The 13,072-nt window shown below is 45.9% G+C and overlaps 2 protein-coding genes across 3 annotated transcripts in view; both read left to right on the top strand.

Moving 5' to 3' along the window:
- LOC139423860 (E3 ubiquitin-protein ligase pellino homolog 1-like) overlaps nucleotides 1–6,617 on the top strand; it is a 43,808-nt gene extending 37,191 nt beyond the window's left edge. The window contains exons 3-7 of the mRNA XM_071175500.1: nucleotides 2,069–2,198; nucleotides 2,395–2,496; nucleotides 2,924–3,139; nucleotides 3,372–3,560; nucleotides 4,742–6,617. Of these exons, the coding sequence (XP_071031601.1) occupies nucleotides 2,069–2,198; nucleotides 2,395–2,496; nucleotides 2,924–3,139; nucleotides 3,372–3,560; nucleotides 4,742–5,329 (1,225 nt within the window). The 3' untranslated portion in view covers nucleotides 5,330–6,617. The remainder of the gene's footprint in view (nucleotides 1–2,068; nucleotides 2,199–2,394; nucleotides 2,497–2,923; nucleotides 3,140–3,371; nucleotides 3,561–4,741) is intronic.
- A 1,989-nt stretch (nucleotides 6,618–8,606) lies between these two features.
- LOC139424699 (vacuolar protein sorting-associated protein 54-like) overlaps nucleotides 8,607–13,072 on the top strand; it is an 18,224-nt gene continuing 13,758 nt past the window's right edge. Inside the window, exons 1-7 of one of the 2 annotated variants that reach the window (XM_071176775.1) lie at nucleotides 8,607–8,800; nucleotides 10,433–10,604; nucleotides 11,032–11,276; nucleotides 11,678–11,762; nucleotides 11,931–11,965; nucleotides 12,203–12,334; nucleotides 12,445–12,830. In XM_071176775.1, coding sequence (XP_071032876.1) covers nucleotides 10,463–10,604; nucleotides 11,032–11,276; nucleotides 11,678–11,762; nucleotides 11,931–11,965; nucleotides 12,203–12,334; nucleotides 12,445–12,830 — 1,025 coding nt within the window. In that variant the 5' untranslated portion in view covers nucleotides 8,607–8,800; nucleotides 10,433–10,462. The remainder of the gene's footprint in view (nucleotides 8,801–10,432; nucleotides 10,605–11,031; nucleotides 11,277–11,677; nucleotides 11,763–11,930; nucleotides 11,966–12,202; nucleotides 12,335–12,444; nucleotides 12,831–13,072) is intronic. The other variant, XM_071176776.1, reaches the window with a different exon arrangement.

Genomic DNA, 13,072 nt, shown 5'->3' with positions numbered 1-13,072 from the left:
CAGGAAAGACCTCATTTCCCAATGAAATCTTTGCACTCATACTGTCTGAAAGTCGAATGTTTACACGGCAGATGCTGGCAGGGGTAAGCGACCAAAAGATAACCTCCTAGCTTAGCTCCTCTGATTGGACGAAAGAGGATTGTTTTAATGGAGATCTGACTGCAACAAACCCAAAGCTGGCGGCGAGTGTGACCCTATTCCACCAAGGAGTTACAGTAAAGTAGACGTCCCCTCTCAATTGTCACTTTATTTTAGAAGTGGATCGAATGACTTCATTACATTTACATTTTAGTAATTTAGCAGACGCTTTAATCCAGAGCGATTTACAGGAGCAATTAGGGTTAAGTGCCTTGCTCAAGGGCACATCAACAGTTCTCATTCATTTTCCTTTTAAATGGGTTTACAGTGGTTAAACTATTTGTTTTAGTTATGTTAAGAGTCTTAGTTAACATAGTCTTATTTTCACATATAAAAAAAATATTGAAATACAAATGTACACTGTGGCCAAAAGTATGTGGACACCTGCTCCATCTTGTTCCAAAATCATGGGCATTAATGTCGAGTTGGTCCCCCATTTGCTGCAATAACAGCATCCACTCTTCTGGAAAGGCTTCCACTAGATGTTGGAACATTGCTGCGGGGACATGGTTCCATTCAGCCACAAGAGCATTAGTGAGGTCGGGCACTGATGTTGGGCGATTAGGCCTGGCTCGCAGTTGGCATTCCAATTCATCCCAAAGGTGTATAGCTATTTTCAGGTCTCTCCAGAGATGTTTGATCGGGTTCAAGTCCAGGGTCTGGCTGGGCCACTCAAGAACATTCAGAGACTAGGGTTGTTGTCCTGTTGGAAGGTGAACCTTCGCCCCAGTCTTGAGGTCCTGAGTGCTCTGCAGCAGGTTTTCATCAAGGATCTCTCTGTACTTTGCTCCGTTCATCTTTCCCTCAATCCTGACTAGTCTCCCAGTCCTTGCCACTGAAAAACATCCCCACAGCATGATGCTGCCACCATCACGTTTCACCATAGGGATGGCGCCAGGTTTCCTCCAGACACACATGACACTTGGCATTCAGGTCAAAGAGTTCAATCTTGGTTTCATCAGACCAGAGAATCTTGTTTCTCATTGTCTGAGAGTCTTTCGGTGCCTTTTGGCAAACTCCAAGAGGGCTGTCATGTGCCTTTTTTTCATCTGGCCACTCTACCATAAAGGCCTGATTGGTGGAGTGCTGCAGAGACAGTTTTCCTTCTGGAAGATTCTCCCAACTACACAGAGGAACTCTGGAGCCATGTCAGAGTGACAGTCGGTTTCTCGGTCACCTCCCTGACCAAGGCCCTTCTCCCTCGATTTCTCAGTTTGGCCGGGTGGCCAGCTCTAGGAAGAGTCTTGGTGGTTTCAAGGGGCCACTGTGGTCTTGGGGACCTTCAATACTGCAGACATTTTTTTGTTACCCTTCCCCAGATCTGTGCTTCGACACAATCCTGTCTTGGAGCTCTACTGACAATTCCTTTGACCTTGTGGCTTAGTTTTTGCATTGACATGCACTGTCAACTGTGGGACCTTAGATAGACAGGTGTGTACCTTACCAAATCATGTCCAATCAAGTGAATTTACCACAGGTGTGTGTACCTTTCCAAATCACGTCCAATCAAGTGAATTTACCACAGGTGGACTCCAATAAAGTTGCAGAAACAAGGTAGAAACAGGATGATCAATGTAAACAATACTGATCAATAAACAATAAATAAGGGGTATGCTCAAATAAAAATAAAACATGTTTTTTAGAATAAGGCAATAATGTAACAAAATGTGGAAAAGGTCAAAGGGTCTGAATATGTTCCGAATGCACTGTATATATCCTATATGATGAAACAAACAATCAACAGCTTCGTTTGTACTGTAACTTTTGAGGGTTCCCCCTAGCCTGGTCTCATACTGGTATGACACCAAATGAATACGGAGAGGAGTTTGCTAAAGCACGAAACAGACTGGAACACCAGTCTAGGATCCCACTGCCAGGATGTCTTGATTCAAATTGTTAATTTATATGGGGCGTGTTCTTGTCTACACAGGTACAATGGCTCCCTCCCCAACGGAGACAGGGGGAGGCGGAAAAGCCGCTTTGCACTGTGCCGGAGACCCAAGGCCAGCGGGGTGAAACCCAGTACAGTGCACGTGGCGTGTACACCTCAGGCAGCCAAGGTAGGAGCTAGGAATTTAAGACTTATTTCTGTAATCGTAGAAACGCTCTTATATAATGTAGTGTGTGCTTGATAAAAACACAAGCTATAAGAGGCATTTTATCTCCACGCAGAACGAGGGCGCCTGAAGTAAATGTAATTGGCAATGACATCATCCGGCTACTCCTAACATCAAACTTTTCCCTCACCACCTGCAGGCCATCAGCAACAAGGACCAGCACAGTATCTCCTACACTCTGTCCCGGGCCCAGACGGTGGTGGTGGAGTACACCCATGACGGCAATACAGACATGTTCCAGGTGAGTGTGTCCTCAGCGTGTCCTCACTGCTCAAGTCAAGCCTGGTCCCAGATCTGTTGTGCTGTGTCTTGCCAACTTATATGGTCGACTGTGTGATCACGCTCTCCGTAGCCGATGTGAGTAAGACCTTATAGAACTCTTAACTAATAAATGGCATGAAAACGATAGAAGACTTGGCTAACAGGCAACAATCTTAGTGAAAGCACTAATGGTTGAGAGACCACATAAAAAGGAGACAAGGAAAGGAAGCCATTTGAGTACTGAGACATAGAATACACATATGGGATTCCGAAAGCTAATCTAAATAAAGAACTGAATCAGTTTAGTTACTATATATTCCTCTCTAAAAAAAATTTTGCAAGAATATTACTAAAGCTAAAAAAGAGTATACACTGATAATTCATATACCTCTTCCCTTCTATCCCAGATTGGGCGTTCCACAGAGAGCCCCATAGACTTTGTGGTGATGGACACGGTGCCTGGCAGCCAGCAGAGCCACGGGGGGGAGGGCCAGACCCAGACCCAGTCTATCCAGAGCACCATCTCGCGCTTCGCCTGCCGCATCATCTGCCAGCGGAGCCCGCCGTACACCGCTCACATCTACGCCGCTGGCTTCGACTCCTCCAAGAACATCTTCCTGGGGGTGGGTTGGGGATTGGGATGAAAACAAAATAGCTGCCATATAATTAGGGTAGAAATACTACTAATGTGATATACTGTTTCTCTGTAAGCATTTGCAACTGGCATGCGTGAGGCAATGATGTTTAGAAGTCATAATATCACCTTGAAATAACTATGAACTATTAGAACCAAAAGTGTTGCACACATATTTCTGAAACTCTCCTTTTCTACTTTCTATCCCTTCTTTCCCCCAGGAGAAGGCAGCCAAGTGGAGGACACAGGAAGGACAGATGGACGGGCTGACCACTAATGGCGTGCTGGTGATGCACCCTCGCCACGGCTTCACGCAAGACTCCAAGCCGGGCGTGTGGAGAGAGATCTCTGTCTGTGGCAACGTCTTCACCCTCAGAGAGACCCGCTCCGCCCAGCAGCGGGGCAAGATGGTGGGTAGCTATTAGATACATACACAGACCCAAGCATGCACACATGTACACACACACAGATGCCGTGTGCACACATGAAGTAACAAGCACTAACATGTGTAGATGTTCACACACTCCTGTGCAGTCGCATTGAGTGATTCTCCTCCCTGTCAGCCGTGCTTTGACAGTATTTTGCAGGGACATTGTTTTAAGAAGCTGTTTCTGAAGCCTTAATACTGCACTAACTGAATGGAAGCCACCAGCTAATGTCCCCAATTCTCACACTAACTTGGAAAAAATGTATCTCTGGAACCATTTTTCAGAACATCGACTCCACCGTTCTCCAAAATTTTATTTTTGTGTAACTTCATTAAGCCATTGGACAACAGCTCTGTGATATGAGCAGATGGGACATCTTAACTAATTAATTAGTTATCTCAGTTGTACAGAATAGTCTGGTTGGATGGGCTCCAGCTGTTTGAGGTCTCTGTTTCTCAAGCACAGAAATTGGCCTCTGATTTATTATGTGATACAGTAGGTCTGTTATGTCACCGATGATAACCTCCCCTGGAAAACCCTGAGTCTCGACTTTTAAGTTCCATCCCTTCCTCCCAGAGACCACACAGTCAGTTTGGAGGATTTCAGTGTGTCAGAGTAATTCTCATAGGAATACCCACCCCCCTTCCTCACCGTCATTTTGGGAGGAATGACTGAGTCTGAGACATGCTGTTATTATGATCATGATGTGGTTTAGCCTTTAAACTTTAAAACTGAGGCACGAGAATGGCCAGGGAAGGGGGGGGGGGGGATCCAGAGAGCTGATGAGAGGAAGGGATGCTGGTTCAATGGGTTTAGTCACAGCAGGTCTGCACTCTGTCGGAAACAAAACCAAGAATTCTTTGATGTATTATTGAGGTACATACTGAAGGCCAATAATACAGGACAATGCTCAAAATAATATACTCACAGTATCTCTTCTCACTCCAAACAAATGAAAAGCACTACATTAAGTGCCTTAATGGAGAACCCAGGATCCCACCTTCACCTCACAGCTATTAAATGTGGCAGCCGTCTACTGGACCGTTGACACATTGCAAAGTAACTCCATGTGGAGCATGTGTTTGTATTGTGTCTGTTAATATCTTGCCATCTCTTTTCTAATATTTCTGTGTCTCTTGTCCTGAACCTCTCTCCCATTGCAGGTGGAGAGCGAGAGCCAGGAACTGGTGGATGGCTCGCTGATCGACCTGTGCGGCGCCACCCTCCTGTGGCGCACGGCCGAGGGCCTCTCACGCACTCCCACCGTGAAGCACCTGGAGGCCCTGAGGCAGGAGCTGAATGCCGGGCGGCCCCAGTGCCCCGTGGGTTTCAACACCCTGGCCTTCCCCAGCCTCCGCCGTAAGGAGATCCTGGATGAGAAACAGCCCTGGGCCTACCTCCGATGCGGCCATGTGCACGGCTACCACGCCTGGGGAGGCCAAGGACGGGAGCCCGAGGATGAGGTGGTGGAGGTGGGCCGTGAGAGGGAGTGCCCCATGTGCCGAACCAGGGGGCCATATGTACCGTTATGGCTGGGGTGTGAGGCGGGGTTTTATTTGGACGCGGCACCGCCCACACATGCCTTTAGTCCGTGCGGTCATGTGTGCTCGGAGAAGACGGCGGCGTTCTGGAGCCAGATCCCGCTGCCACACGGCACGCACACTTTCCACGCCGCGTGTCCGTTCTGCGTGCAGCAGCTGGCCGGCGAGAGCGGCTACCTCAGACTCATCTTCCAAGGGCCCCTGGACTAGATAATGGGCAGCGATCTCCTTCCAAACCTCAACTGACACTTAACAACTACCAGGGTTGTGATCATTAGGGCACACAACCGAAAACATTTTCAAATGTTTTGCAACAGAAAATGAAAATGTTAGTTTCTTATTGGACAAATCCAGGTAGTCCCTCACTGTTTCAGACAGTTTTCTTTTGTTTGGTGGCTAATGAACATAACCCAAGGGCCATTCAATAACCAAGTGAATGGTGGAAATACAGCTTAAAGGACTGTTAAACATTTCTTAACTTAAATATTTTGGAGAGCTACAGAATACTTTTTTTCCAAGTGTCCTTTTTTCTAGCAGTGCTGTTTTCGATACTATAATTCTATTTTTATGTTAACAATGAAAAAGCGCTACAGTATATGCTAACACAGAAAACTCTTCCACAGGTGCAGATTTGTAATGTTCCGATGCAAAATCCATTGTGAGGCTGTGTGTGTGTGGCTTGGCGTTTATAGTCATTTCTTTTTCTATCTGAAACTTACGAGGTAATTGTAGCAGAAACAAGCATACTTTGTAATGCTAGCTACTGTTTTGGAATGACCTCTTTTTTCTTAGACACGAAGACCCATGTTGTTAAACTAGGTCTATTAAGTCATTATTTGGCGATTGCATAAAAAAAAAGTGCTTATGGCCGTGTACCTTTTTTTTACTATGAAACCCAACATGTTCTCTATCTTAATGTTATCAATCACCACATCAACACGTAGGTAGGTATAAGGTGAAAGTGGAAGAATTACATAATACAAAATAATATCACTTTTCTCTCTGTGTACCCTTCTGCCTTTCTGAACAAGGACTGGAGAAACAGATCTATGAATTGACTGATGGAAACTTGTTGACAATGACACATATCTGAATGTCCAGACTGTGTTCTTTCAATTGAAGTGTGGCCCTAAAACACATAGACTTTTCAGATGGTATGAAAGTTTTCCCCTCTCATCTTCCATGTGTACCTGCATTCAGTGTGTATATAATGTTTATGTTTGTGTGTATGTTAATTTACCCGTGTATCGCCTTCTGATCTTAATTTACGCAGTGATTGGTACCCCAATTTGAGTAATGTGCGAGAGCTTATGTTCTTTACCGTTCAACCAACTTCCATTCATGTTTTACCAGTTTGTTCTGCTTTATATCCTCTTGGTCGCCTGATGCCTTCATTCAGGACGTTGAGTATTATTTCTGCAAAGAGGGTTGCTGTTGCAGACAACACATTTATTTTTTACCAACTGCAAACAATAAAAGTGAAAAGCTTTGAAATTGTTCACATTTGTGTGAGTCCTCGCTCTTTTTCCCGTCCACTGTTGGAATCCAAGATCATCAAATCCACACTGTATACTAGATATTTGGTTTACTTAGCTGAAATAAATAACATATGCAATGACATTCGCCCTATTATTACACGGGATTCATTTGGATTGACAGTACTAGCTAGTTCACATAAAAAAGACTTTTGCCACATATGAGAATGTGAAAATTGTCAGTTATAAGCAGTAGGTAGGAGATTGGGCAACTATATTTGTATTTTTCTTTAGGAACTCAGTCGGGGTCTCAACTTACTTAATAATAGAAAACACAAGGTGCAATTTGGTTGCGCATCAGCAGTCACTCAAATAGCCCAAGTCAGCTAAACGTTTTTTTTGGTAAGTCAGTCTAGTGGCCAACTATCTAAAATTGTAGTAAGCATGGGGGAATTACCAACCGGGGTGGGGCCCATTGATCATCAGTTATCATATTAAAAACTGCAAACATTTGCCTTCATCCTATGGCAAAATGACACAACAGTGGTAGGCCTGATCACCGACAACGACGAGACAGCCTATAGGGAGGAGGTCAGAGACCTGGCAGTGTGGTGCCAGGACAACAACCTCTCCCTCAATGTGAGCAAGACAAAGGAGCTGATCGTGGACTACAGGAAAAGGTGGGGGCCGAACAGGCGGATCGGGAGTTTCAAGTTCCTTGGTGTCCATCACTTGGTGTCCATCACATCATGGTCCAAACACACTAAGACAGTTGTGAAGAGGGCACGACAGCACCTTTTCCCCCTCATGAGACTGAAAAGATTTGGCATGGGTCCACAGATCCTCAAAAAGTTATACAGCTGCACCATCGAGAGCATCCTGACCGGTTGCATCAACGCCAGGTATAGTAACTGCTCGACATCTGAACGTAAGGCGATACAGAGGGTAGTGCTTACGGCCCAGTACATCACTGAGACCAAGCCTCCTACCATCCAGGAGGACCTATATACTAGATGGTGTCAAAGGAAAGGCCAAAGAATTGTCAAAGACTCCAATCACCAAAGTCATAGAATGTTTTCTCTTCTACCGTACGGCAAGCGGTACCGCAGCGTCAAGTCTAGTACCAAAAGGCTCCATAACAGCTTCTACCCCCAAGCCATAAGACTGCTGAACAATTAACCAAATGGCCACCGGATAATTTACATTGACACCCCCCCCCCCCCTGTACCCCCGCACATTGACTTGTTACCGGTACCCCCTGTATATAGCCTTGTTATTGATACTTTTTTGTGTTACTTTTTATAATTTTTTACTTTCGTTTATTTGGTAAATATTTTCTTGACTCTTTCTTGAACTGCACTGTTGGTTAAGGGCATGTTGTATTCAGTGCATGTGGGGGCGGCAGGTAGCCTAGTGGTTAGAGACAGTAACCGAGAGGTTGCTAGTTGGGCGGCAGGTAGCCTAGTGGTTAACCGAGAGGTTTGCTAGATCGAATCCCCTAGCTGACAAGGTAAACCCCTGTCATTCTGCTCCTGAACAAGGCATTTAACCCACTGTCATTGTAAATAAAGAAATTGTTCTTAACTGACTTGCCTAGTTAAATAAAAACATGTGACAAATAAAGTTTGAAGTGTGTAGAACTGCAGGAAATAAGCTGTAAAACTGCACACTTTTCTCTCCACCCCATGGCAAAATGAGTAGAACTTCATGAAATGAGTCGTACAATTGCAAAATGTTCTCTGCCCCATGGCTAAATGTGTCGAATTGCAGCAAACTTGCTTTAAAACTACAACATTTTCTCCCGCATGCCCCCCCCCCCCCCCCCCCCCCCCGCGCCAAGAGCCACTGCAGCCCCTCATGGCCCCCCACGCCAAGAACCACAGCAGCCCCTCATGGCCCCCCACGCCACGAACCACTGCAGCCCCTCATGGCCCCCCACGCCACGAACCACTGCAGCCCCTCATGCACCCCCACGCCACGAACAACTGCCGCCCCTCATGCCCCCCACGCCTATCCCTGCAGTAAAGTATGTTGTGGCAGTGTGCTGTGACTGCATCGTTATGCACGTAAGAACTCGAAGAAGATTGTTTGCGCAGTGCATTCTGGTTACGGTACCGGCGGCGGTGGTTTGCTTGATGTTTTCTCCTGGTTCGTCTAATGTGATGGTGGAAAGAAGAATCAGGAGCTAATGTGTTTCTAACAACAGGTACCAGACACCTTCTTTTTTTTGTCTGCTCTTCAACAACAACAACAGCTCAGCGGTCATCTATTTGTGTGGACTGCTTCCGTTTCTGTTTGGCTGTCGGGCTAGCGTTCTGCTAGCTTCGATTATCAGTCGACGTGTAACCAGCTGGTCTCTTCAGGCCGCTGCGGTCGTGGATAGCTACTCGAATATCGATGCTCGGAGAGTTAATCGTATCTCGTCTGTAAAGAGTAATTAGAAAAATGGTCAATGACGGTTAATGTTGCCGCATGACGGGGAAATGCGAATGTGAACGGCGGTGTTTCATATTTAGCTATAACGTTAGTAGGTAACTGGCTAACGTTACCTACTTAGCTAACTAGAGTTATCGTGCTACCTTGTTCCCCTCCTGAGATAGTTAAGGCGCTGCAGTTGTCTAGCAGTGTGGTGAGGGAAGCACCTCTCTACTCAGTTATCTAGCTATTTAAAAAGTGAAATAACGTTAACTAGCTAACTAGATTAATGTAAGTTAAAACTGTCATCTGATCAGATAAGTTACCCAGCTAACGTTAGTTAATTGACCACATCATCCCTGGTGGAGTTGGAACATTATCTGAATCGCAGAAATAGCTGACTATATTTTCTTGACATTTTGCATAGTACAGTTTTGATCCAAGCTAGCGAGGGAATAAGCTAGCGAATTTAGGCTGACTGTAGCTGTCCAGTTAGTTAGCAAGCTACATGCGTTAACATGACGTTATTGATATAGGCAGCTACGATGTCATTTCCCAATGACCTGTTCAGTGTCTTGTGATGTGTTTATTTTATTTTCATTTCACCTTTATTTAACGTGATGCACGTGACGTTGGTGTAAGTCAGTCATATGACAGACGAACTATACGTCTGGTGTAAATCATTTGTTTTCTAATTTCACCCTGCATTCGACAATGTATGTTACTGAAACTGACAACACATCCATATTGACAGGAGCTGATTGTAGCCTATAGGTAGATGATATCTGCCCACCTTTCACCCTAATCTTTTCAACAGACAGATTAGACAACAAAGGATCTTCGCTCCTGTAGGCAGTTAAACATAGTCTCAGTTGCTGACACAACACTGTCTTCTAGTCTGATTATATTGGTTAACATAGGCTCTGTTCTAGGCACCCTCTACCCTCTAATCACCAATGATGAATTACTTTGAATTTGATCATTCGGTTTAGGTAGACTGGGCTAGTTATGCAGACAAAGCAATAACTGAATCAGTACACAGTGGAAGTGAGTCAAAAGGCATTGCTTTCCTCACTGTTCAGATTATAGCCTAACGTCTGCTCAACTGCACCTCTGAGCCACAATTGTCTGAGTGACACTACAGCTGCACTTTCACTTCTGCTTCACACTAGTGACTTGTGACAATGGCTGAAGGTCATTGCCGTGCACAGAGAAATGGGCTGACTTTTGAATGGATTGACTGAATTGATTGACTACTGACACAAGTTTTCTATGTCCCTATTTTCAATGCCATTGGACTAAGAACTCTGCAGATGTTCCGGTTTAGTGTTTTGTTATTTTGTTACCGCAAACATTAATGTTTAGGCTATGTCTTTGTTTTGTATTGATACTCTCTGACTCAGAGCAATTTTTGCTAACTCAGCTAGCCTCCGTGGAGAGGTGCACCGATGCCATGGCCTCCCACAGCTCCTCCCCAGTGCCTCATCCCAGCAGTGGTGGCAGCGAGGGGATCTTCCGGAAGGACAGGGACCCTTCCTCACGACACTACAGGCCCGTCCACTCCCTGCCCGACGTCTGCCCCAAGGAGCCCACGGGTAAAGAACTAGCCTACATTTATGGTTGGCCAGCAGTCTTACAAGATTATTATCTATAAAGGTTAATCTTGTGTCACTGTTGATCAACCATATGCTGACTGCAGTCCTATTTTCTACCCCTCTCCCAAAGTTTGCACTTGTACACTCTCCCTCATGGATTTAAAAGGAATGGACTGGTGTAAGGCACTCCCTCCAGCCATTCTCGCACCAATCCAAAGCTTTTAAATGCATTAGCGGAAGTGAAATAGTGCACACTCCTTGGTGAAGGGTAGTAGAGAATTGGTAGCCTCAGTAAGAGCGCATCGGTGAGGATGGTGGGTCAGGCTAGAGAATTGGAGCGCAACCATGGAATGCATCTCAAGATACATTAAATGTTTTAATACTGCTGAAGGTTTCTATTGACTACATTTCCCACGTGCCCTTGCAGGCGAGGCAGCCCGGGGGCTGTGCGAGGGCCCGTCGGTGGTGGCCGACCAGCACAGGTGGACGGTGTACAACTCCAAGGTGAACCTTCCAGCCGCGCTGAACGACCCACGGCTGGCCAAGAGGGAGTCTGACTTCTTCACCAAATCCTGGGGCCTGGACTTTGCCGAGACAGAAGTCATGCCCTCCTTCTACCTCCCCAACATCACAAAGGAACACTTTGGCCCCTACCTGCAGGAAACAGCTCAGGTAACCAACGCACTCTGCTGCCCCTGTCATTCAGTTTGAATTATTCAGTAGATTGGACAGAAGTAGAGGCCACTGTCTGGCCTGGGTTGTGTTCATTAGGGCATGCAACAGAAAACATTTAAAAACACATTGCAATGAAAAAAAAAAATGTGCATTTCTTATTGGGCAAGTCCAGATAGTCCCTTCCAGTTTGACTGTTTGGTGTCTGATGAACACAGTCCAGGTGTCAAATCCTCTTTCTAATGTTTGAATGTAATGAACATGGCTTTTTAAGCTATTTCTAAGACTTTGTCCTCTTCCCTTTACTCATGGTCGAAATAGCACTAAGAAAATGTATCCACTATAATTCAACTGTATAAGCTATTAGGCCTAAACTAAATTGTGTCTGTGTTTCTCTGTAGAGGGAGAAAATCCATGAGCGATGCAAGAATATCTGTCCCAACAAGGATGAGCTGGATGCGGTCTCCAGCATCACAAACAACCACGGTATGCAATATTAAACAGCTCTGCACCATAATGACTGGGGCCTACCGTATCTATTTTGGACCATACGGACAGATCAATCTTATTTGTTTGGTCAAATATCAAATTTCCTTTCAGTGTTGAAGTGAGTTGATTCAACTAATATGCTCTTTCACTTTCTCTTCTTCGTAGACAAATCAAGAACAGAGTTGGAGCAGGTTCCCAAGGTAATTACTTCCTCTTGTTTTGGGTTGTATCCGTGTGAGTTGTGGGGATTTCTAGAGCCCTATTGAACCGTCTCGTCCCCTTGATTTGACTGTATGGTTTCATGATCCTCAAACTGTCATTAATACCGTAAACTTTTTAATATAATATATTTTTAATTGTATTGTCTAGACAGAGCAGCACACATATTTTGTTCTGGATTCCAAAATGAATATCTATCTAATGTCTGGCTTAAACAGATCTTCATGAAGCCTGACTTTGCACTAGACGACCCAACGACCTTTAACGCGGTCCTACCATGGTCCCACTTCAACAGCGCTGGGCGGAAGAGCAGCAGGGACATGGCATCGTCACGGTTACTACAGGAAAAGGTAAGACGGCGAAAACTTGAACAATTGTCATGTCCTGCGTTGTTTCATTGCTTCACCGTCATGTTTCCTGTTGTTGGCTTCTCCCTCTCTCCATCCCTCTCTTTCTTCAGCTGAGCCACTACCTCGACGTGGTGGAGGTGAGCATCGCGCGCCAGATCTCCCTGCGCTCCGAGGCCTTCTTCCACGCCATGTCCTCCCAGCACGAGCTCCAGGACCGGCTCACCGAAACCGCCCGCGCCGTGGCAGTCCTCCGGGGCCGCACGGCCGCCATCGAACGCATCATGTGCGAAGGTCCGCTGCGGGCACTGCGGCAGGCGCTGACGCGCTCCAACTGCGCGCGGCTGCACAACAAGCTGAAGCTGATGGCGGCGGTGCATCAGAGCCAGCCCACTGTGCAGCTGCTGCTCTCCACCTCGGAGTTCGTTGGGGCCCTGGAGCTCATCGCCACCACCAAGGAGGTGCTGCAGCAGGAGCTGCAGGGGATACACAGCTTCAGGTGGGGGGGGGGGGGGTGTGTGTGTGTAGCATGTTTGTTGTTACATACTCAGATCTATCGACGCACACAGTGGTGACACTTGTCTGATTAAATGCGCTGACACTCATATGAGACAAACAACATACATCAAATCAGAGTAAGCAGCAGTCCACGCCAACTATTTATTGTGAGTAAGCTTGAAGCACAAATACAGCGTGGTTGCAGAACGGTATCATGCTGAAAGTTTAAAATACACACCACTT

This window comes from Oncorhynchus clarkii, chromosome 13 (genome assembly GCF_045791955.1).
Source record: "Oncorhynchus clarkii lewisi isolate Uvic-CL-2024 chromosome 13, UVic_Ocla_1.0, whole genome shotgun sequence".
Lineage (NCBI taxonomy): Eukaryota > Metazoa > Chordata > Actinopteri > Salmoniformes > Salmonidae > Oncorhynchus > Oncorhynchus clarkii.
Note: the sequence above shows the minus strand (reverse complement) of the source record. Positions and strands in the feature narration are given on the sequence as shown.